The sequence below is a fragment of the Capricornis sumatraensis genome, chromosome 1 (genome assembly GCF_032405125.1).
Source record: "Capricornis sumatraensis isolate serow.1 chromosome 1, serow.2, whole genome shotgun sequence".
NCBI lineage: Eukaryota > Metazoa > Chordata > Mammalia > Artiodactyla > Bovidae > Capricornis > Capricornis sumatraensis.
Genome location: NC_091069.1, coordinates 107,213,110 through 107,234,105, shown reverse-complemented (window position 1 = coordinate 107,234,105; position 20,996 = coordinate 107,213,110). Strand labels below are relative to the sequence as shown.

Below are 20,996 nucleotides of genomic sequence, written 5' to 3'. Positions count from 1 at the left end.
GATTTCAAAGGAGAAAGCTGTGTTGGGGTCTAGTGATGTTCAGGAAAAGAGTGGTGGTGGGGGGTCTGGTTTCCATCTTGAGGGCTTGGAGAGGAGTTGCGATCGTTAACTGGATCTAGTTTACAAGAACGTGAGTGATCTTTATTCACCTAATCGTGTTTGGGTCTTTGGGCAGGTTGTTTATTAGCCCCTCTGAGCCTTGGTTTCTTCATCTGTGAAATGGGAGCAGAAATAGGACATCTTACAGGAGTTTTAGAGGATCTGTTGTTCAGTTGCTCAATCGTGTCCGACTCTTTGTGACCCCATGGACTGCAGCATGCCAGGCTTCTTGTCCTTCACCATCTCTTGGAGTTTGCTCAGACTCATGTCCATTGAGTCGGTGATGCCATCCAAGCATCTCATCTTCTGTTACTCTCTTCTCTTGCCCTCAATCTTTCCCAGCATCAAGGTCTTTTCTAATGAGTTGGCCCTTAGTATCAGGTGGCCGAAGTATTGAAGCTTCCGCTTCACCATCAGTCCTTCCAATGAATAGGCTACCTTTAGCATTGACTGATTTGATCTTGCAGTCCAAGGGACTCTCAAGAGTCTTCTCCAGCACCACAGTTTCAAAGCATCAGTTTTTCGGTGCTCAGCCTTCTTTATGTTTTAACACGTACATCCGTACATGACTTCTGGAAAAACCATAGCTTTGACTAGACGGACCTTTGCCCGCAGAGTGACATCTCTGCTTTTTAATACGCTTGTCTAGGTTTGTCATAGCTTTTCTTCCAAGGAGCAAGCATCTTCTAATTTCTTGGCTGCAGTCACCATCCACAGTGATTTTAGAGCCCAAGAAAATAAAACCTGTCACTGTTTCCATTGAGAGGATTGAAGCCCATGTCTATAAATAGTTTGAAAAGACTTGAAGTCAGAATAGGGCTTTAAGAAGTGTTACTTTTTAGAGATCACCTTCAAAATTGCTGATTTGGGGGCGGCGCATTTGCTTCCAAAGGGCTTCCCTGGTGGCTCAGATGGTAAAGTGTCTGCCTACAGTGCTGGAGACCTGGGTTCGATCCCTGGGTTGGGAAGATCCCCTGGAGGAGGAAATGGCAACCCCTCCAGTATTCTTGCCTGGAAAATCCCATGGACAGAGGAGCCTGGCGGGCTACAGTCCCTGGGGTTGCAAAGAGTCGGACACGATTGAGTGACTTTACTTACTTACTTACTTTTTGCTTCCAAAACATTCTAGTTTGATAAGGAAGAGATGGGCTTCCTTGTTTCTCCTCTGTTGGTTAAAATAGCCTTTTTCCACGTGGATCTGCAGTTCCAGCATGTTGAACACCAAGTCCTGATGGGGGAGGGATTGCCTTCTTCCCTCATTATATGAAACTCACCCTCCCTCAGATGAAAGTGTTAGCTGCTCAGTAGTATCTGACTCTTTGCGACCCCATGGGCTATAGCCCACCAGGCTCTTCTGTCCATGGGATTCTCCAGGCAAGAATACTGGAGTGGGTTGCCATTTCCTTTTCCAGGGGATCTTCTGGACCCAGGGATCGAACCCAGGTCTCCTGCATGGCAGGCAGATTGATTACCCTCTGAGGCACCAGGGAAGCCCAGATGACGGTGGATAAATGACGGAGGCCTGCGGCATTATTTCTTGAAAAGGAAGCAGTTTCTCTGGGCTTATCAGCCCTGCTGTCAGTCAGGTGCCCCCAGCTCTCCACATGCCTTTTCCTCCGGACTTTTCCCTAAGAGGCTGGGGTAACTCCCAGATGCAAATGCCAGGCCGGGGCTCTGCTGTTTTGCCTCCTGGCTGAGGATCTGTTTGTTTTTGCAATTAAGAAAGCAACTTCAGTTGTTAATTTTCACTTGGAATTGATATAGGAGGCGTTAGATTTGGGGGGTGCAAAAAAAAAAAAAAATCAGTACTTCTTTAAGGCCTATACAGTTTGGCATGAAAACCACACTAATTGAGCCTTGTTATAAAGTACCCTAAATTCCCTAATTGTTCCGGGCCCTGCAGATCTAGAAGAGGAATGATGACAGTAATAATAATTTTAATAGCTGCCTTTATTAGGTACCCAGGAGACTCCAGTGTGTAGCACCTGGAGATCCTCCAAGGCATAGGAATTCTCATCTTGGCTTTTAAATGGAGAAAACGAGACTTGGGGAGAACAAATGGTTTGCCTGAGGCCACTCGATTAGTAAGGAGTGGGACCCAAGTTCACACTGGCCCTCCCTGGCCCCACACCCGTCCTCCTGGACTGCATTGCCTCTGAGAGATTTCATGTTGCTCAAAACAGAAACTTCAAGGTGTCTGGCAAACAGGAAGAATTGTGTATACATTTTGTCAACCGTACAGATTATTCAAAACCAAGAAGTTGCAGATTGATTTAAACTTTGCATTTTAAGTCAAACCGCAAGTCCATGAGGCTTTGGGAAGGCTTTGCTGCCCATGACCTGAGTGCCTCGTGTTCTGATCCTCTCCCACTTCCCTCCCCTGTCTTTTTCCTTCTTTCTCCCCCACCCCTCCCTCCTCTCTGTCTCCCCTCCCCACTCCCGCCTCTCCTTTTCTTCTGTTCTGCTCCTGTTGAATGCTGCTCTCCTTGGGTGATCTCTTAATTGCGAGACATTGTGAGCTTCTTTTCCTTTTTAAAATTTTTATTTCCAGTACATAAATTTATTCATACAAACATTCTAAAAATGTACAATTTTTCCTTTTTTAACAAAGTATAATAAAACATAACCCCCCAAAACCAAAATATTAGACATCGATAATTCAAAATCAAGCAAGCGGAATATTTGTAATATATGTACTTACAAATATTTGCAAAACTGTATCTTTTTAAAATATAAAGTTACATGCAATTTTGTAGAATTGTCATAAAAGTATGGCTCAAAAATGGGAGAATTTTCCTCCATTCCTAAGAAGAAAATTTGTCCCTTAGGAAGCTCTGAAGATTCAGGAGTACACAAGGTCTTCCATTTCAGCACCTTGTCTTTGTGAGCTTTTTAAAATATATCAAGAGTTCATGGACACTGGCCTTGAGAAGAAAGAGGAAGGCAGGCCTGGGAGGCACTTTGTGAAGTGGTCCAGGCTTCAGGTGCCTGGAGCCATGGGATTCAGGCCCTTAGTGTTTCACACATGGAGTGTTTACTGTGGGCCTGGAACTCCGCCATGTCTTGCAGGACCCTTGGCTGAAGGAAGACAGGTCCCTGGCTCTAGACACTGGCTGTGTGGATGGTTAGGGAGATCCTGGAGCTCCCACCTGCTTCCCTGGGAGCAAGGAAAGACCTAGGAGGAGCATCTCCCACCTGTCGCTCCTAGTGGCAGGTGGACATGGTGGGTTCAGGCTGGGCTCTAGGGTTGCACATGCAGAACTGCACCCACGTTTCTCTTTACCAGCACCCCAAGCTCACCCTCCCACCCTCCTGGGGTTGAGTTTATAGCTCCCACCTTCCAGGAGGGGTGCTCAGCCACCCCTGGCGTCAGTCATAAGATGGTGTATGTGCAGGCACCGTGGACATGGGAGGGCTGCCTGTCCAGCTCTGAGGCAGGATCTCTGCCGTTGGCCTTGCAAGGTGGGTTTGATCACCAGGCCCCAAAGCACATGGTGCCATCAGGCTTCCTGCAGAGGACTCTGGAGGAGTTCGTGGGAGTGTGCAGGCAGGTCTTGGAGTGGAGAGTCGGCTCTCATCCGGCTGGCTGCAGCTGTTCCTCTGGGTGTGTTGTCTCCAGCCTTCCATGGGGGCAGCTGGAAGAGGAGAGGAGAGTCCTGACCAGCCCTTTGACCACATCGTCCTTCTTGGGTGAGCGCTGTTCTTCATGGCTGCCTGTGGCCTCCCACATCAAACTGTCTTCTGACCTCACCTCCTCAGATCAGCAGCTCTTTTATTCAGCCTGGTGGGCTATAGTCCATGGGGTCGCAAAGAGCTGAGCATGACTGAGCAACTAAACAGCAAGTCCTCCCCCAGAATGTTGGGAACACCGTCCATCATTACTCACTGATTTTTTCTGGATCCCTGGGATGGAGTTGATTACATTAGCTCTTTGACTCCCCCGGATCCCTCCCACGTTTCTACAGGGACAAGAACACTTTCCTGTACAAGGGATGAAAATTCTCTTCTTGTCTGGAGAACTCCATGGACAGAGGAACCAGGTGGGCTCTGCTGTCCATGGGGTCACAGAATTAGACATGATTGAGCAACTAACACTTTTCACCCTCATCTTGGTTGAAAACCAGTGGTCAGAAAGGGGGCAGAGTACTTCCAGTTTATTGCCTCTTCCTTTATCTTCCCTCCACCGTCGAACTTTTTTTTTTTTTTTTCTTTTAATAGTTAATTGATTTTGGCTGCACTAGGTCTTCGTTGCTGTGGGCAGGCTCTCTCTAGGTGCAACGAGTAGGGGCTACTCTTTGTTGTAGAGCACAGTCCTAGGTGCACGGGCTTCAGTAGTTGCTGCACATGGGCTCAGTAGCTGTAGCACACGAGCTGAGTTGCTCTGAAGCATGTGGGATCTCACTGGACCAGGGATCAAACCCATGTCCCCCTGCATTGGCAGGTGGATTCTCATCCATTGTCCCACCAGGGAAGTCTCCTCCAATTGTTTTCTCATGATCTTTACATGGAGTAAGGAAAAATGCTTCCTTTGCAGAATGTGTTTACCTTTTAGGCCCTCATGGAATTTTCTAGAAAGAGACCCTGAAGGTGGGATTCAGCTGGAGGGTCTGGTAAGGGTAATCTGGAGCCACCAGAGGGTCATCACCCATTTGTCAGGGGTGGGGGGCAGTCCCTCACAGGCTGTGGGGAGTAGGAGTGACTTTAGTGGCAGGTGGAGGTGACTGGTGTTCCTTACGTGTCCCTCCAGCCCAGCCTGGGAAAGGTCATTGGCCGGAAGCAAAAAGCACTGAAAGGAAATTTAACAAAATGCTCCTCCACAAATTCTAAATGGAGTTAAGTGTGCAAAGAGTAGGTGAGAGTAGGTTCCTACTCTCGCTACTGACCTTTGTAGCGACATTTGAACCTTTACAGCTCGGGCTGTGAGGTGGGAGGTGGGCCCAGGCCAGGACTCAGCAGAATTACTAACATCCTCCAATGCCGCAAATAGGTTCCAGGGCAGACGAGATTTCTCAGAACATGTCAGAGGCATCTGTGCTTTTCTTTTGAGAATGACCATCATCGTAGGCACTCAGAAATGTTGTATTTCAAAAGGCGGACCTATGAATCTGGGTTATCCAAGTGCTTGGGTCTTCACTGGAAACAAAAAGACACTCTGATCTCTCAAACTGCCTAATTTGATTTTATCAGCAATTTATACATATAAAAATTTCCCTGTAGGCTGAGAACTCTGCTGAGAAAACTTAGCCCAGTGTGTAATTAGCCTGAGAGAATTATCAGCATCGGAAAATAAAACTGCATATGATAAAACTTCCTAATTATGGCAGCCGTGTCAGGTTTTCACCCCTAATGCCTGTGTTGATCCCATCATCTCGTCTGATAATGACCATGACCAGGGCGATAACTCCCTTGGTGTTGCCTAGTAATGGGCAGTAGAGATGGCGTATCTTTGCCTTTATTTTTTCTGGCACATACTGGCATTGAAGCACATTAAAGTAATAAAATCAGGCAGCAAGGCATCCTAGTCACTCCCGCCATGTTCCTGTAAACCCCTCATTTACAACAGACCGAGACAGAAAAAAAATTTTTTTTAGAGCAATTTAAGGTGAGGCAACACTGGATATGCAAAAATCTTTTATGGGCAGTCGTGGCAGCTGGCTGATTCTTCTAAAATGCCTGACAGCCTTCAGATCAGCACCCAAGCTGCGTCGGAACAATTCTGTTTGATGATCACATGGGTGGGCAATGTACAAAGGCGGCTTTCATCACTACCTTCTGGGCTGTGGGCGTTGTGCCTTGCAGACCATCATTCCACCTTCCAGGTCCTGTGTTAAGTCCCAGTTCCAGTTCTGGGAAGGAACCTGTTAAGAAGGTGAAGTGTTTACCTGGCTGGATGACACAGGCCATTTTTAGGTTTTAAAAGATGAGTTGCTCCTCTCTCCCTTTTTGTTTCTCCTTAAGAAGGAGCTTCCAGGGTTTAGGAAAAACAGAGAACAATTTCAAGGGAAAACACTGGCCTGAGTTTGAGACCATGAAAGAGACAGAGCAGCGAGGCAGAGAGACCTGTTCAGGGTAGCTGTTCTCCAGATGCCATAGAAAGCGATGGGTCCCAGGCACAGAGCTCTTGGTCAAAGTGCATTTCCTTGGGGATCTTGGCCCCGTTCAGCATAGAGTTATAAGAGGATTCTGGAGGTTAGAGACACAAGAGAGAAGGAGAAACAAAATGGCCTGACTCTGCAAAACTTACCTCAGGCTTGACTGAGCTTAGTGTAACCACTATAAAAATAAGAGGTTTAGAAGCTGTGGAACAAGTCAGGACTGGCCAAAATACGTGCCTTTGTGTCCCTGAACTTTCAGCTCTTCCTTTGCCCCCTTTTCTTGTGTGACTCTGCCCAAAACTGCAGTAGTTAAGAAAGCACCATGATTTAGGAGGGGTCTCCAGCAACAAGCTGTTCAGAGTTTTATGTAGCTGAGCTCTGTACACAGCTGAGAGGAGACTGGGCAGTCTTCAAAATGGCCAAAAGGCTATGGGGCCCCCTGGCGGTGTGTGGCCTCAGGCAGCCACATGGGCATCTGCAGGGGTCCTAACTGTCACACTCCTAATCTGTCACAGACACCAGGCTGTTCAGTCACTCAGTCATGTCTGACTCTTTGCTACTCCGAGGATTGCAGCACACCAGGCTTCCCTGTCCTTCACTGTCTCCCAGAGTTTGCTCAAAAAACAAAACTCATGTCCAGTGAGTTGGTGATGCCATCCAACCATCTCATCCTCTGTCACGTCCTTCTCCTCCTGCCTTCAGTCTTTCTCAGCATCAGGGTCTTTTCCAATGAGTTGGCTCTTTGCATCAGATGGCCAAAGTATTGGAGCTTCAGCTTCAGTATCAGTCCTTCCAGTGACTATTTCCTTTAGGATGGACTGGTGTGATCTCCTTGCAGTCCAAGGGACTCTCAAGCATCTTCCCTAGCACTACACTTCGAAAGCATCAATTCTTCAGTGCTCAGCCTTCTTTATGGTCCAACTACTGGAAACACCAGGTGGGCCTGCCCATAAATGCTAGAAGCGGGAAGGGAGAGCTGGAGGAGTTGGAGTCTGTGAAGCCAGAGCTTCACAGCTTAGGGAACTCTGAGGTCACTTATCTGAGTCTGTTGGTGCCTCTTCATGTATATTAAATTCACCTATTATCTTTACACTTATGCAGTTAGATTTATCAGCTTGAAGTTCTTGTAAGAACCTTCTCATCAACTGATCATCCATTGGGGTGTGGTTCAAGCCATTCTGTCTTATGCATTAACCAGGGCACTGCACCAGCCTTATCTCTTGTCCAAGGTGGGGCTGACGCCCTGGACTGCCAGCATTATGTTACCTTGGCAAACTTTGTTAAAAATTCAGATCTCTGGACCCCATACAATACCTATTGAATCTGACTGTATTTTTTAAATTAACACTTTTGCTTCTTTTTTTTTTTAATTGGAGTAAAACATGCAGTAAAGGAAACAAACCTCAACTAAGACTTTGTCAAGGTGAGTATACCCACCATGTGCCACCACCCCACTCAAGCTATAGAATATTTCCACCATCCTAAGGGCTCCTTCCACCCTTTCCAGACAATACCCAGCTTCCAAAGGCAGTTCTTCTGACTCCCAACACACAGTTTTCCTGTGTGTGAACTTCATCTACGTTGGACTCTCCTAAAGGACTCTTGAGTCTGGTTTCTTTCCCTCCACATTATGTGTGTGAGATTTATCCACATTGCGGTTGTAGTAATAGCTGTTTTTTTCCACTGTGGTATGAGTGTATGGTGCAGTGTATGTGGTGTAGTGTGGGGTAGTATATGAGTATGCATGCTAAGTTGCTTCAGGCGTGTCTGACCCTTTGTGACTCCATGGACTGTAGCCTGCAAGGCTCCTCTGTCTATGGGATTCGCCAGGCAGGAGGACTGGGGTGGGTTGCCGTGCCCTTTAGGGGATCTTCCCAATCTAGGGATCGAAGCCACATCCCTTACGTCTCCTGCATTGGCAGGCAGGTTCTTTACCGCCAGTGCCATCTCGGAAGCCCGTATATGAGTATACTACTGAAAGGTTGTTGCTGAATCACGCAAAGATGCCGGGATCCTTGGCCTCCTGAGGAGAATTCAGTCCAGGGTCAGAGACAAGGCTTCATCGCTCAGAGCTTCTGTGTCAGTTAGTCAGTTCAGTCGCTCAGAGCTCCTGTGTCAGTCAGTTCAGTCGCTCAGTCGTGTCTGACTCATTGTGACCCCATGAATCGCAGCACGCCAGGCCTCCCTGTCCATCGTCATCTCCCAGAGTTCACTCAGACTCAGGTTCATCGAGTCGGTGATGCCATCCACCCATCTCATCCTCAGTCTTCCCCTTCTCCTCCTGCCCCCAATCCCTCCCAGCATCAGAGTCTTTTCAAATGAGTCAACTCTGCATGAGGTGGCCAAAGTACTGGAGTTTCAGCTTTATAATCATTCCTTCCAAAGAACACCCAGGGTTGATCTCCTTCAGAATGGACTGGTTGGATCTCCTTGCAGTCCAAGGGACTCTCAAGAGTCTTCTCCAACACCACAGTTCAAAAGCATCAATTATGTGGTGCTCAGCTTTCTTCACAGTCCAACTCTCACATCCATACATGACCACTGGAAAAACCATAGCCTTGACTAGATGGATCTTTGTTGGCAAATTAAGGTCTCTGCTTTTCAATATACTATCTAGGTTGATCATAACTTTTCTTCCAAGGAGTAAACGTCTTTTAATTTCATGGCTGCAGTCACCATCTGCAGTGATTTTGGAGCCCAAAAAAATAAAGTCTGACATTTGTTTCCACTGTTTCCTCATCTATTTCCCATGAAGTGATGGGACCAGATGCCATGATCTTCGTTTTCTGAATGTTGAGCTTTAAGCCAACTTTTTCACTCTCCTCTTTCACTTTTATCAAGAGGCTTTTTAGTTCCTCTTCACTTTCTGCCATAAGAGTGGTGTCATCTGCATATCTGAGGTTATTGATATTTCTCCCGGCAATCTGGATTCCAGCTTGTGCTTCTTCCAGCCCAGCGTTTCTCGTGATGTACTCTGCATATAAGTTAAATAAGCAGGGTGACAATATACAGTCTTGACGTACTCCTTATCCTATTTGGAACTAGTCTGTTGTTCCATGTCCAGTTCTAACTGTTGCTTCCTGACTTGCATATAGGTTTCTGAAAAAGCAGGTCAGGTTGTCTGGTATTCCCATCTCTTTCAGAATTTTCCACAGTTTATTGTGATCCACACAGTCAAAGGCTTTGGCATAGTCAATAAAGCAGAAATAGATGTTTTTCTGTAACTCTCTTGCTTTTCCTATGATCCAGCAGAAGTTGGCAACTTGATTTCTGGTTCCTCTGCCTTTTCTAAAACCAGCTTGCACATCTGGAAGTTCACGGTTCACGTATTGCTGAAGCCTGGCTTGGAGAATCCTGAGCATTACTTTGTTAGCATGTGAGATGAGTGTAATTGTGTGGTAGTTTGAGCATTCTTTGGCATTGCCTTTCTTTGGAATTGGAATGAAAACTGCCCTTTTCCAGTGCTGTGGCCACTGCTGAGTTTTCCAAATTTGCTGGCATATTGAGTGCAGCACTTTCACAGTATCATCTTTCAGGATTTGAAAGAGCTCCACTGGAATTCCATCACCTCCACTAGCTTTGTTCGTAGTGATGGTTTCTAAGGCCCCCTTGACTTCACATTCCAGGATGTCTGCTCTAGGTGAGTGATCACACCATCATGATTATCTGGGTCGTGAAGATCTTTTTTGTACAGTTCTTCCATGTATTCTTGCCACCTCTTCTTAATATCTTCTGCTTCTGTTAGGTCCATGCCATTTCACTCCTTTTCAAGCCCATCTTTGCATGAAATTTTCCCTTGGTATCTCTAATTTTCTTAAAGAGATCTCTAGTCTTTCCCATTCTGTTGTTTGCCTCCATTTCTTTGCACTGATCACTGAGGAAGGCTTTCTTATCTCTTCTTGCTATTCTTTGAAACTCTGCTTTCAGATGCTTATATCTTTCCTTTTCTCCTTTGCTTTTCGCTTCTCTTCTTTTCACAGCTATTTGTAAGGCCTCCCCAGACAGCCATTTTGCTTTTTTTGCATTTCTTTTCTATGGGGATGGTCTTGATCCCTGTCTCCTGTACAGTGTCACGAACCTCCTTCCATAGTTCATCAGGCACTCTATCTATCAGATCTAGGCCCTTAAATCTATTCCTTACTTCCACTGCATAATCATAAGGGATTTGATTTAGGTCATACCTGAATGGTCTAGCGGTTTTCCCTACTTTCTTCAATTTAAGTCTGAATTTGGCAATAAGGAGCTCATGATCTGAGCCTCAGTCAGCTCCCGGTCTTGTTTTCTCTGACTGTATACAGCTTCTCCATCTTTGGCTGCAAAGAATATAATCAATCTGATTTCTGTGTTGACCATCTGGTGATGTCCATGTGTAGAGTCTTCTCTTGTGTTGTTGGAAGAGGGTGTTTGCTATGACCAGTGCCTTCTCTTGGCAAAACTCTATTAGCCTTTGTCCCACTTCATTCCATATTCCAAGGCCAAATTTGCCTGTTACTCCAGGTGTTTCTTGACTTCCTACTTTTGCATTCCAGTCCCCTATAATGAAAAGGACATCTTTTTTGGGTGTTAGTTCTAAAAGGTCTTGTAGGTCTTCATAAAACCGTTCAACTTCAGCTTCTTCAGTGTTACTGGTTGGGGCATAGACTTGGATTACTGTGATATTGAATGGTTTGCCTTGGAAACAAACAAAGATCATTCTGTCGTTTTTGAGATTGCATCCAAGTACTGCATTTCAGACTCTTGTTGACCGTGATGGCTACTCCATTTCTTCTGAGGGATTCCTGTCCACAGTAGTAAATATAATGGTCATCTGAGTTAAATTCACCCATTCCAGCCCATTTTAGTTCACTGATTCCTAGAATGTCGAGGTTCACTCTTTCCATCTCTTGTTTGACCACTTTCAATTTGCCTTGATTCATGGACCTAACATTCCAGATTCTTATGCAATATTGCTCTTTACAGCATCGGACCTTGCTTCTATCACCAGTCACATCCACAGCTGGGTATTGTTTTTGCTTTGGCTCCATCCCTTCATTCTTTTTGGAGTTATTTCTCCACTGATCTCCAGTAGCATATTGGGCACCTAATGACCTGGGGAGTTCCTCTTTTGGTATCCTATCATTTTGCCTTTTCATACTGTTCATCGGGTTCTCAAGGCAAGAATACTGAAGTGGCTTGCCATTCCCTTCTCCAGTGGACCACATTCTGTCAGACCTCTCCACCATGACCCTCTCCTCTTGGGTGGCCCCACAGGGCATAGCTTTGTTTCATTGAATTAGACAAGGCTGAGGTCCTAGTGTGATTAAATTGACTAGTTTTCTGTGAGTATGGTTTCAGTGTGTCTGCTCTCTGATGCTTTCTTGCAACACCTACCATCTTACTTGGGTTTCTCTTACCTTGGATGTGCGGTATCTCTTCACGGCTGCTGCAGCAAAGCGCAGCCACTGCTCCTTACCTTGGATGAGAGGTATCTCCTCACCGCCACCCCTCCTGAACTTGAACATGGAGTAGCTCCTCTAGGCCCTCCTGCACCCGCGCAGCCATCACTCCTTGGACGTAGGGTTGCTCCTCTTGGCTGCCACCCCTGACCTCAGATGCGGGGTAACTCCTCTTGGCTGTTCCTGTGCCATCGCAGCCTGGCATTCTTGGCTGCTGCCCCTGACCTCGGACGCGGTGTAGGTCATCTTGGCTGCCGCTCCTCGGGCATGGGGTCCTTTTGTGTAATAAAGTTTATTATTAAAGTATAAAGGAGATAGAGAAAGCTTCTGACATAGACATCAGAAGGGGGCAGAAAGAGTACCCCCTTGCTAATGTTAGCAATGGAGTTATATGCTCTCCAGTGAATCCAAAGAGTGTCTGGAGGTTGTAAAGACCTCACCAGACCTACTCCCCTAATTTACATTTTAAGATAACAGAATTAGCCGGAAGGTTTAATCCACAGACTGTCCTCAGGCAGGATACATAATCCTAAGGAATGTGGAGGAAAAAAGAAAGTTTGTCCTTTCTTCCTCCTTGAGAATTCCAGACCCCTCTCTCCTTGGGGACCCCTAGACTTCTTATCAACCTTCCTAGGAAATGACTCTCTCACTACCATTTATTTATTCATTCTACTCTTGGTGGTGTCTGAGTTGTTTCCAGGTTTTGGCTATGACACTGAAGCTGCTAGGAATATTCATTTAAGTGCTTTTTGTGCCCCTAACACTCATTTCTGTTGGGAGTGGAATTGCTATGTCATAGCATGAATGCATGTTTATTTTGAGTAAATAATCGCCAAACAGTTTTCCAGAGTGGTTGCACCAATTTGCACTCTCACCAACAGTAGATGGGGAGTCCGCTGCTCCACATTCCTGTCCACACTTGATATTGTCTGAGCTTTTCATTTTAGCCACTCTAGTAGGTGTGTCATCGAATTTATTTGCGGTTATAAATTGCATTGCCCTGTTAGCTGTTAAGAACCTTTTCACGTGCTTGTTGGCCATCTGGGCTTTGTCTTTGTGAAGAGGCTGATCGAGTGTCTTTTAAAACTGAGTTTGGGGTCTCTTATCAACTCTACATTTGTAGGAACAGCTTGTTATTAACCACCTCTCCAGGTGACTTAAGAACTTCATGCCAGAGAACCACCTCTAAAGAATTTCTTAAGATGCCCAATTTTCTTGAAGCATCTTCTTTCCTTTCTTCAATTCTCAAACCGGCAATTAACTTTCTCCCTTTCTGTTGTTCAGGTTATAGTTTCAATGCTTTCCTGTCAATTCTGTTTGGACCACAGGTGGAATAAATGGACTTCTGGCCTAAATATGGCCATTTCTGTCATCAGAGCCCGGCTGAGTCTCCTGGTCTTTCCAGCAGCATTTTGTTAGCGCTATAACTTTGTTGGGAAGAGAAGGAAGAGATTGGGAACTGCCCCAAGAGGACAAAGTCTGTGGCTCCCTTCTCTTCTCTTATATCTGCCATTCTTTTCTCCCGCAAGCCCACAGAAGGGAGGATGTCTGCTGAGTGTTCTTCTGTGCCTGCGTCCGGGTACCTGTGTGTGGATGTGACCCTCTCAGGTTATCAGGGAGACATTGTTTCTACCTGTTTTCCTACCCTCCATATCAACTGTGAACAATCTGCCATCTAAGTACAAATGCTCCCAAATGGAGGAGGGGACCTAAACATTTTAGTGTCCTGGCGTTCTAGAACTCATAGGAACTAGCCCTCATTCCAGAGATGGAAACAGTAGAGAATGCTGGGCATTGAGTCCTGGTGGGAGAGCCTGCTGGTCTTTTTCACAAATGATCATCCTGGCAAGAGAGGTGTGTCTCTAAAGAGGATCAAGAGATGGAGGGAGGGGAAGAGTATGTCTTTCTTTTTTGCCTTTAGTAATAAAGGGGGTTCCCTCTGGTTGCTCTTTTCCCCCTGAGAACCACTATTCAGAGGCCCCAAATGGCAGGAAGTGGTGAGGAAATGGAAGGAAGGTAGAAGGCTCAGCGAGTGCGTGTGTCCTCCCCGCCCACACCTCCCACTTGGAGGCTGGGGGAAGGGACCTCAGAAGGCTACTTACAGTATCATCACTGTTAACAAACATTCACCACGATTTTGTGTGCGTGCAGAGCGGAGTCTGGCATTTGTAACTGTGAGGCTGGCTCTGATGATGATCTCCTCTTCCTTTTGCAGGCTGGCTGTGATGGTGAGAGTATTGGCAATTGCCCATTTTCTCAGCGTCTCTTTATGATTCTCTGGCTGAAGGGCGTTATATTTAACGTGACAACAGTGGACTTGAAAAGGTAAGACCTAGTTTCTGCAGTATTGAAATAAACATCCCCAGTTCCCTGTACACACAGGCACACAGAGAGACACCCAGGCGGACACATACAGACACCTAGGCACAGGCACACACACAGAGATGGAGTCATGCATCCACACAGACACACAGACAGTGCATACACAGACCCAGATACAGACACAGACACACACACATTCAGACAGACAGACAGACATGCACAGAGGCACAGAGAGACACAGACAAACAGGTGCACGCACACACAGAGATGGAGACACGCATCCACACAGACACGCATACACAGTGCATACACAGACCCAAATATAGACATAGACACGCACGCACACACACAAAGACAGAGACACACAGAGACAGACATGCACATAGGCACACGGAGATGCAGACACACAGGCGTGCACACACACACACACATAGATGGAGATACAGATACACAGACATAGAGACACAGGTGTCTACACAGACACACACACACACACAGATGGAGACACACAGAGACAGACACACACACAGGCACCCAGAGACACAGACACACAGGTGTAAGCACACCCACACAGAGATGGAAACACACACACACACATAGACAGATAGACACAGGAGCATACACAGACCCAAATACAAACACAGACACACAGACACACACATACAAACACTGAGACAAAGACAGACACACACGGAGACATAGAGAAACACATACACACAGGCGTGCACACACACAGATGGAGACACACAGACATACAGACATAGGCACATACACAGACACAACACACAGACACAGACACACACAGAGACAGACACGCACAGAGGCACAGACACAGACACATAGATGCACACGCACAGATGGAGACAGGCGCATACATAGACACAGACACACACACACACACACATAGACGGAGACACACTGAGACAGAAACACACAGGTACACGCATACACACTCCTAGGACCCGTGGGCCCTGTTCTGGGCATATCCACCCTGGGTCAGGACCCTGGATTGGGGTGGGCGTACGTGGGCCACAGAGTCATTACAGGATGGGGTCAGATGTAACCTGGAAGGAGTAGGCGGAGGGGAACTGGGAGGAGCCTGCCCACCCCATGACTGGTCAGCCGTGACTCTCTCTGGAGCCTGCCTGAGCCCCGCTCCTGGCTGATAACACTGGGAAGGGTCAACTTTTCAGCCCCGTCTCCAGATAAAGGGCCACACTCTCCTTGCCAGTAGGACAGTTTGTAAACTCCAGTTGCCTTTGAAATTCTCAAGGGTGGTTTCTCTTCCACTGGTGTGTGCATGTGTGTGTGTGTGAGGGCCTGCTTAAGCCTAGGCAATGATCCCAACCCTGGCACTGCCCTTTCCCCCTGCCCAGGAAACCCGCGGACCTGCAGAACTTGGCTCCCGGCACCAACCCACCTTTCATGACTTTTGACGGCGAAGTCAAGACAGACGTGAATAAGATCGAGGAGTTTTTGGAGGAGAAACTGGCTCCCCCAAGGTGGGCCTCGCCAGACAAGTGTCGGCAACTTGGTCGTCAGCTTTCCCCGTTCACAGACCGTTCTAAAGCTCTTGGCGCTGTGTTGGTTTCCTGTGGCTTACCTCCTGAGCTGCACCTGTGGTGTGCCACAGGAAGCACAGCGAGATTAGAAGCCCTGAGTCTAGGTGGCTGGGATTTCTCTACTCTGCATTTGGCAATTAGGGTTTGGTGGCAGGAAGTGGGCTGATGTCACGTGGGTGGCCTGTTTTGATGGCCTGTTGGGAATGTGTGTTACACGCAACATCACAGCAGGCTGGGCCTGCAAGGGAGCCTTCTAGTTCATCACCTTTATTTCAGGAGGGAGAGAACTGAGACCAGCAAGGCCGGGGGCACTCCATCCCAGGATGAGAACAGTCCATCCAGTGCTTTACTCTTAGCTGGTGTTACTCCCAACTTTGAAGATGGATAGATTAGGAAAACACTTAAGGAGCAGTTTTCATCTTTGTATCTGCTCAAAGAAAGGCATTTCTTCCCCTCCTGCTTTGTATTCTTCTAACTCAAACATTGCTGATCTATGATACTCTCACTTTGAACTTTTCAAGGTACCCTAAGCTGGGGACCCAGCACCCTGAATCTAACTCTGCTGGAAATGATGTGTTTGCCAAGTTCTCAGCATTTATAAAAAACACCAAGAAGGATGCAAACGACAGTGAGTCCCTCCCATCTTCCTGTTTTCTGTTTTCTTCATGGACCTCTATTCCACCTCTGGTGTGGCTTATAAGATTCAGGGAATTCTGACTCACTGCACAGCGGGGAGGGACCTGTGTATAGAAATAAAGAAAAAGCACCTCCTACTCTGAGCCTGCACATGGGTTTCAGGGACTGAGTGCTTTTCTAGAGATTGTCCAGAAAAGGAGATTTTTGGGAGAAAATCATCACCACCAGTAGTTCCTTGCTCTCCCATGGAATTCATGGTGAATGAACTTTCTGTTGGTGCTTCCTTCATTATATGATTTCCATAAAGATTTTTTTTTAATTTTTAATTTTTTAAAAAATGTTTTGGTCATATGGTGTAGCGTGTGGGATCTAAGTTCCTTGACCCTGCATTAGAAATGCAGAGTTTTTTTTAGTTTATTTATTTTTAGTTGGAATATAATTCCTTTAGCATATTGTGTTGGTTTCTGCCATACATCAACATGCATCAGCGATGGGTATATACCCATCCCCTCCCTCTTGAGCCTCCCTCCAACCTCCCATCCCACCTGGAAAGCACAGAGTCTTAATCATTCAGTTCAGTTCAGTCGCTCAGTCGCGTCTGACTCTTTGCAGTCCCACGGACTGCAGCACGCTAGGCCTCCCTGTCCATCACCAACTCTCAGAATTTACTCAAACTTACGTACATTGAGTTGGTGATGCCCACCATGAAAGTTTTTCCATATAGGTTTTTGAATAAATGAATGAGTTCTAGAAGCAGCAGTGTTGTGTAGAGAGCAGAATTATTTTCCAAGGAGAAGTGAGTCTTTTATGTAGATCTCATAAACCCATCTGTCTCCTTCCTGACTCTTAACACTCACTGGCCATGCCTCAGGAGGGAAGGGACAAACTCCTTTTTTTTTGATATCTAGAGAGAGGAGGGCAGGAGGAGAAGGGGATAACAGAGGATGAGATGATTGGATGGCATCATCAACCCAATGGACATGAGTTTGAGCAAGCTCTGGGAGTTGGCGAAGGACAGGGGAGCCTGGCGTGCTGCAGTCCACGGGGTCGCAAAGAGCTGGACATGACTGAGCCACTGAGCAACGACAGAGACAGAGGAGACGTGGACTTCCATGGCTCATTGCAGTTGTTTTCTGCCTTCCTGTTTTAGTTTATGAAAGGAACCTGTTAAAGGCGCTGAAGAAGCTGGATAGTTATCTGAACAGCCCCCTGCCTGATGAGATAGATGCCTACAGCACCGAGGAAGCTGCTGTTTCTGGAAGGAAGTTCCTGGATGGCAATGAGCTCACGCTGGCTGACTGCAACCTCTTACCCAAGCTCCACATTATTAAGGTTTGTCCTTCCTCATACATCAAGTGCTGAATACATGAATGGGGCTTTGTTCCATTTGGTTTTGACTTGCGTTTTTTTTTTTTTTTGCCAAGACAATCTAAAATGAATTTAAAAGTCTAGCTCGTTTCTGTTTGCGGCAGCCAAGCCCCAAGTCTGAGATCTGTGGATGCTATTATCAGGTGTTCCTTGAAGGTTCTCATGAAGCATCTGAGAGCTTGTCTCTCATCCCTCCATCCTCACAGCTTCTTTTTTCCAGTCTTAACCCCCACAGCCTAAAGACAAGCTCTGTGAAAGCAACTTAAGGGAATACATTGCTTATAGCTGGTATTTCACACTCCAGGCTTAGGGATGGTGTGTGGAATCTGCAAGGATTAAAATGTGAACTCGGGAAATTCCCTGGTGGTGGTCCAGTGGTTGGGACTTAGCGCTTTCACTGGGGTGGCCTGGGTTCAATCCCTGGGTGGGGAGCTAAGATCCTACAAGCTGAGCAGTGCAGTCTAAAAACAAAAATAACAACCAAAAAACTGAGCCAACCTTCGGAAAAAAAAAAGTGAACTCAGTCAATTGTTGGTGATGGGAAGAGTAAGCCTAACCCTGGGATAAGGGAGGAGGTTGGCTCTTAACACAGACCCCTTAACAGCTGGTAAGCAGCTGACAACTCCTCGGCTGGACCACATGCAGCAGCCTGTTTTCCCAGGTGATTGAACATGAAATAAGGGTCGCTGGTCATGTATAATTAGGGTTTAAAGATGCCTACTAATTTAGAACGGTGCCTGCTCAGGGGCTCCAGTTGTGTCTGACTCTTTGTGACCCCGTGGACTATAGCCCACCAGACTCCTCTGTCCATGGGATTTTCCCAGCAAGTTTACTGGAGTGGGTTACCATGCCCTCCTCCAGGGAATCTTCCTGACCCAGGGATTGAACCCACGTCTCCTGCAATGCAGGCAGATTCTTTACCACTGAGGCACCAGGGAAGCCATTTTAGAAATGTAAACCCAGCAGTTCAGCTCCTGACTTACTAAAAGCAGAACTTCTGGGGGTGACTCTGAAATTCAGAAGCAGATGACCCCACCCTTGGTCCCCGTAGTTATGGCTGCTCTCCAAGGTGCCCCAGTCTGGCTGTTACTCACAGCTGTTAGTTGTTGTGTCATTATCACTGTTGCTATGCCCTTGGTCCTCAGTAGCCCTAGATGCCCCAGGAAGAAGCCCAACCCTTGTTCTGGGGCATCCTTAGTATTCAGATCATACCAGGTCCAGAACTAGGTCCTTGGTATAGGATAGGGAGATGGGAGAGAAGACATAGGGAAATATAAGTCAACAACCTTTTGTTCAATAATGCATTTATTTGGCATTTTATTTCAGTTCAGTCACTCAGTTGTGTCCGACTCTTTGCAACCCCATGGACTGCAGGTTCATGGGGTCGCAAAGAGTCGGACACGGCTGAGCGACTGAACTGAACTGAATTGGACTGCAGCACTCTAGGCTTCCCTGTCCATCACCAACTCCCAGAGCTTCCTCAAACTCATGTCCATCAAATCAGTGATGCCATCCAACCATCTCATCCTCTGTTGTCCCCTTCTCCAGCCTTCAGTCTTTCCCAGCATCAGGGTCTTTTCCAAGGAATTGGCTCTTCGAATCAGGTGGCCAAAGTATTGGAGTTTCAGCTTCAGCATCAGTCCTTTCAATGAATATTCAGGACTGATTTCCTTTAGGATGGACTGGTTGGATCTCCTTGCAGTCCAAGGGACTCTCAAGAGTCTTCTCCAATACTATAGTTCAAAAGCATCAATTCTTCAGTACTCAGCTTTCTTTATAGTCCAACTCTCACATCCATACATGACTAATCTGGGATTTAGAAATTTACAAATTAGGTTCCCACCATCTGTGGCATGGCTGTCCTGTGGGCGACTGGCCACCCCGTTACTCCAGTCATTCTTTGCCTTTCTTTTCCTTTCCGACTCCATTCCCAGCCTTGCCCCATTCATCTTTCTTCTCTCTTCCCTGATGTGTTCAAGGGGCACCAACCTGAAAGCTAAGCCTTGAGGATGCTGCTGATCCTCCAATTGATTTTTAATAGCTGCCAGTGTTCTGATGTAAAGTTTCATGACAGCAACTCAATCCTTCAAACCTGCCACTCAAACCTGCCACATTGGTGATAATCCAAACTGGATATTTGGGAGCCATTTTCCAACAGATTATTTATGTCATTGTGTCTGGGTTAGTCCCTTTATTAAACATATTCTCATTATTGCTCTGACTAATGTAACATCACAGAAGCACATGGAGTTTAGGGAAGGCAAGTAAAAGACACATGTATATACACACATGCATACATACACAGATCAGTTGCCACTTGTTTAGTTCCTATAAAAAAAGACTATTTAATATGTCAGTAGAGGGTATAAACTTCAGAGTAAAATAAAGCAGTCCACGGCTCCAATGGAAGACCTAACTGCAAAATCTTCAAGGCCACTTAGCACTCAAAATACCCAGCAGCTTAATAATCTTCCAGGATGCAGCACTTTTGAAAGGCAATGAGAATCAGTCTATAGGAATTTATGGTAAGACAATGAGAAAATAGAGGACTTTATAGTCTATTCCCATCCTGAAACCAGCAAAAACATTCTGAAAATCTAAAGCATTATCTCCACCTTTAATTTCTTTTTGGCTGCATTGGGTAGCACCTGGGACCTCGGTTCCCCATCCAGGGATTGAATATGCACCTCCTGCACTGGAAGCTCAGAGTCTTAGCCACTGGACCACCAGGGAAGTCCCTCTCCACCTTATGTAAAATTAGAAAAGGAAGGACCACCAGCTCAAAGGCTTAGACACTAGCTTCTCTAGATCTTCAGCAAGCTTCGGATGTCTGTAAAAGTAAATAATACAGCCTTGAAGTGCCCAACCTAAGCTTCTTTGTTTGAGGACAGAGCACCGAGTGGGCCAAGAGAGGCAGGGACAAGCCCTACGGAGATGAGATCTCTGTGGAGGCAGAGCTGAAGGTGAAACTGTTCAGAGGTGTCCCCTGTGTGTTCTGCCATTGTCCCCTGACCCAAAGGAGCATGGAGGGGAGGAGAGAAGGAAAGAGGCATTCTGCTTTGTGACTGCTGAGCAGAGAAAAGAAATAAGCTTGGAATCACTCAGAAGAGAGACTGTAGATGACCTCAGCATCACTTTTAGCCAGGGCGACCTCCTCCTAACCCATGAGCTTCAGAGTGGAGGAGGCACTAACCCTGATTTTGACCTTGACCCTCATGTGTCCCTGGGGCAGAGTATAGGGTAGAGTTTGAAGAGCAGGTGAAAAAACTTAGAGTGTCAGTTGCTCAGTTTTGTCTGATTCTGCCACCCATGGAATCTAGCCTGCCAGGCTCCTCCGTCCATGGAATTCTCCACGCAAGAATATTGGAGTGGGCTATCATTTCCTTCTCCAGGAGATCTTCCTGACCAGGAGTTGAACCTGGGTCTTCTGCAATGCAGGCAGTTCCTTTACCATTTGAGCCACCAGGGAAGCCCCTTGA

The 20,996-nt window shown here is 46.6% G+C and overlaps 1 protein-coding gene across 1 annotated transcript in view; it reads left to right on the top strand.

Annotated features, from left to right (window-relative positions):
* The window catches only part of CLIC6 (chloride intracellular channel 6), a 59,585-nt gene that overhangs the window by 31,393 nt on the left and 7,196 nt on the right, over positions 1–20,996 (top strand). The window contains exons 2-5 of the mRNA XM_068967549.1: positions 13,845–13,954; positions 15,328–15,453; positions 16,035–16,141; positions 17,300–17,481. Coding sequence (XP_068823650.1) covers positions 13,845–13,954; positions 15,328–15,453; positions 16,035–16,141; positions 17,300–17,481 — 525 coding nt within the window. The remainder of the gene's footprint in view (positions 1–13,844; positions 13,955–15,327; positions 15,454–16,034; positions 16,142–17,299; positions 17,482–20,996) is intronic.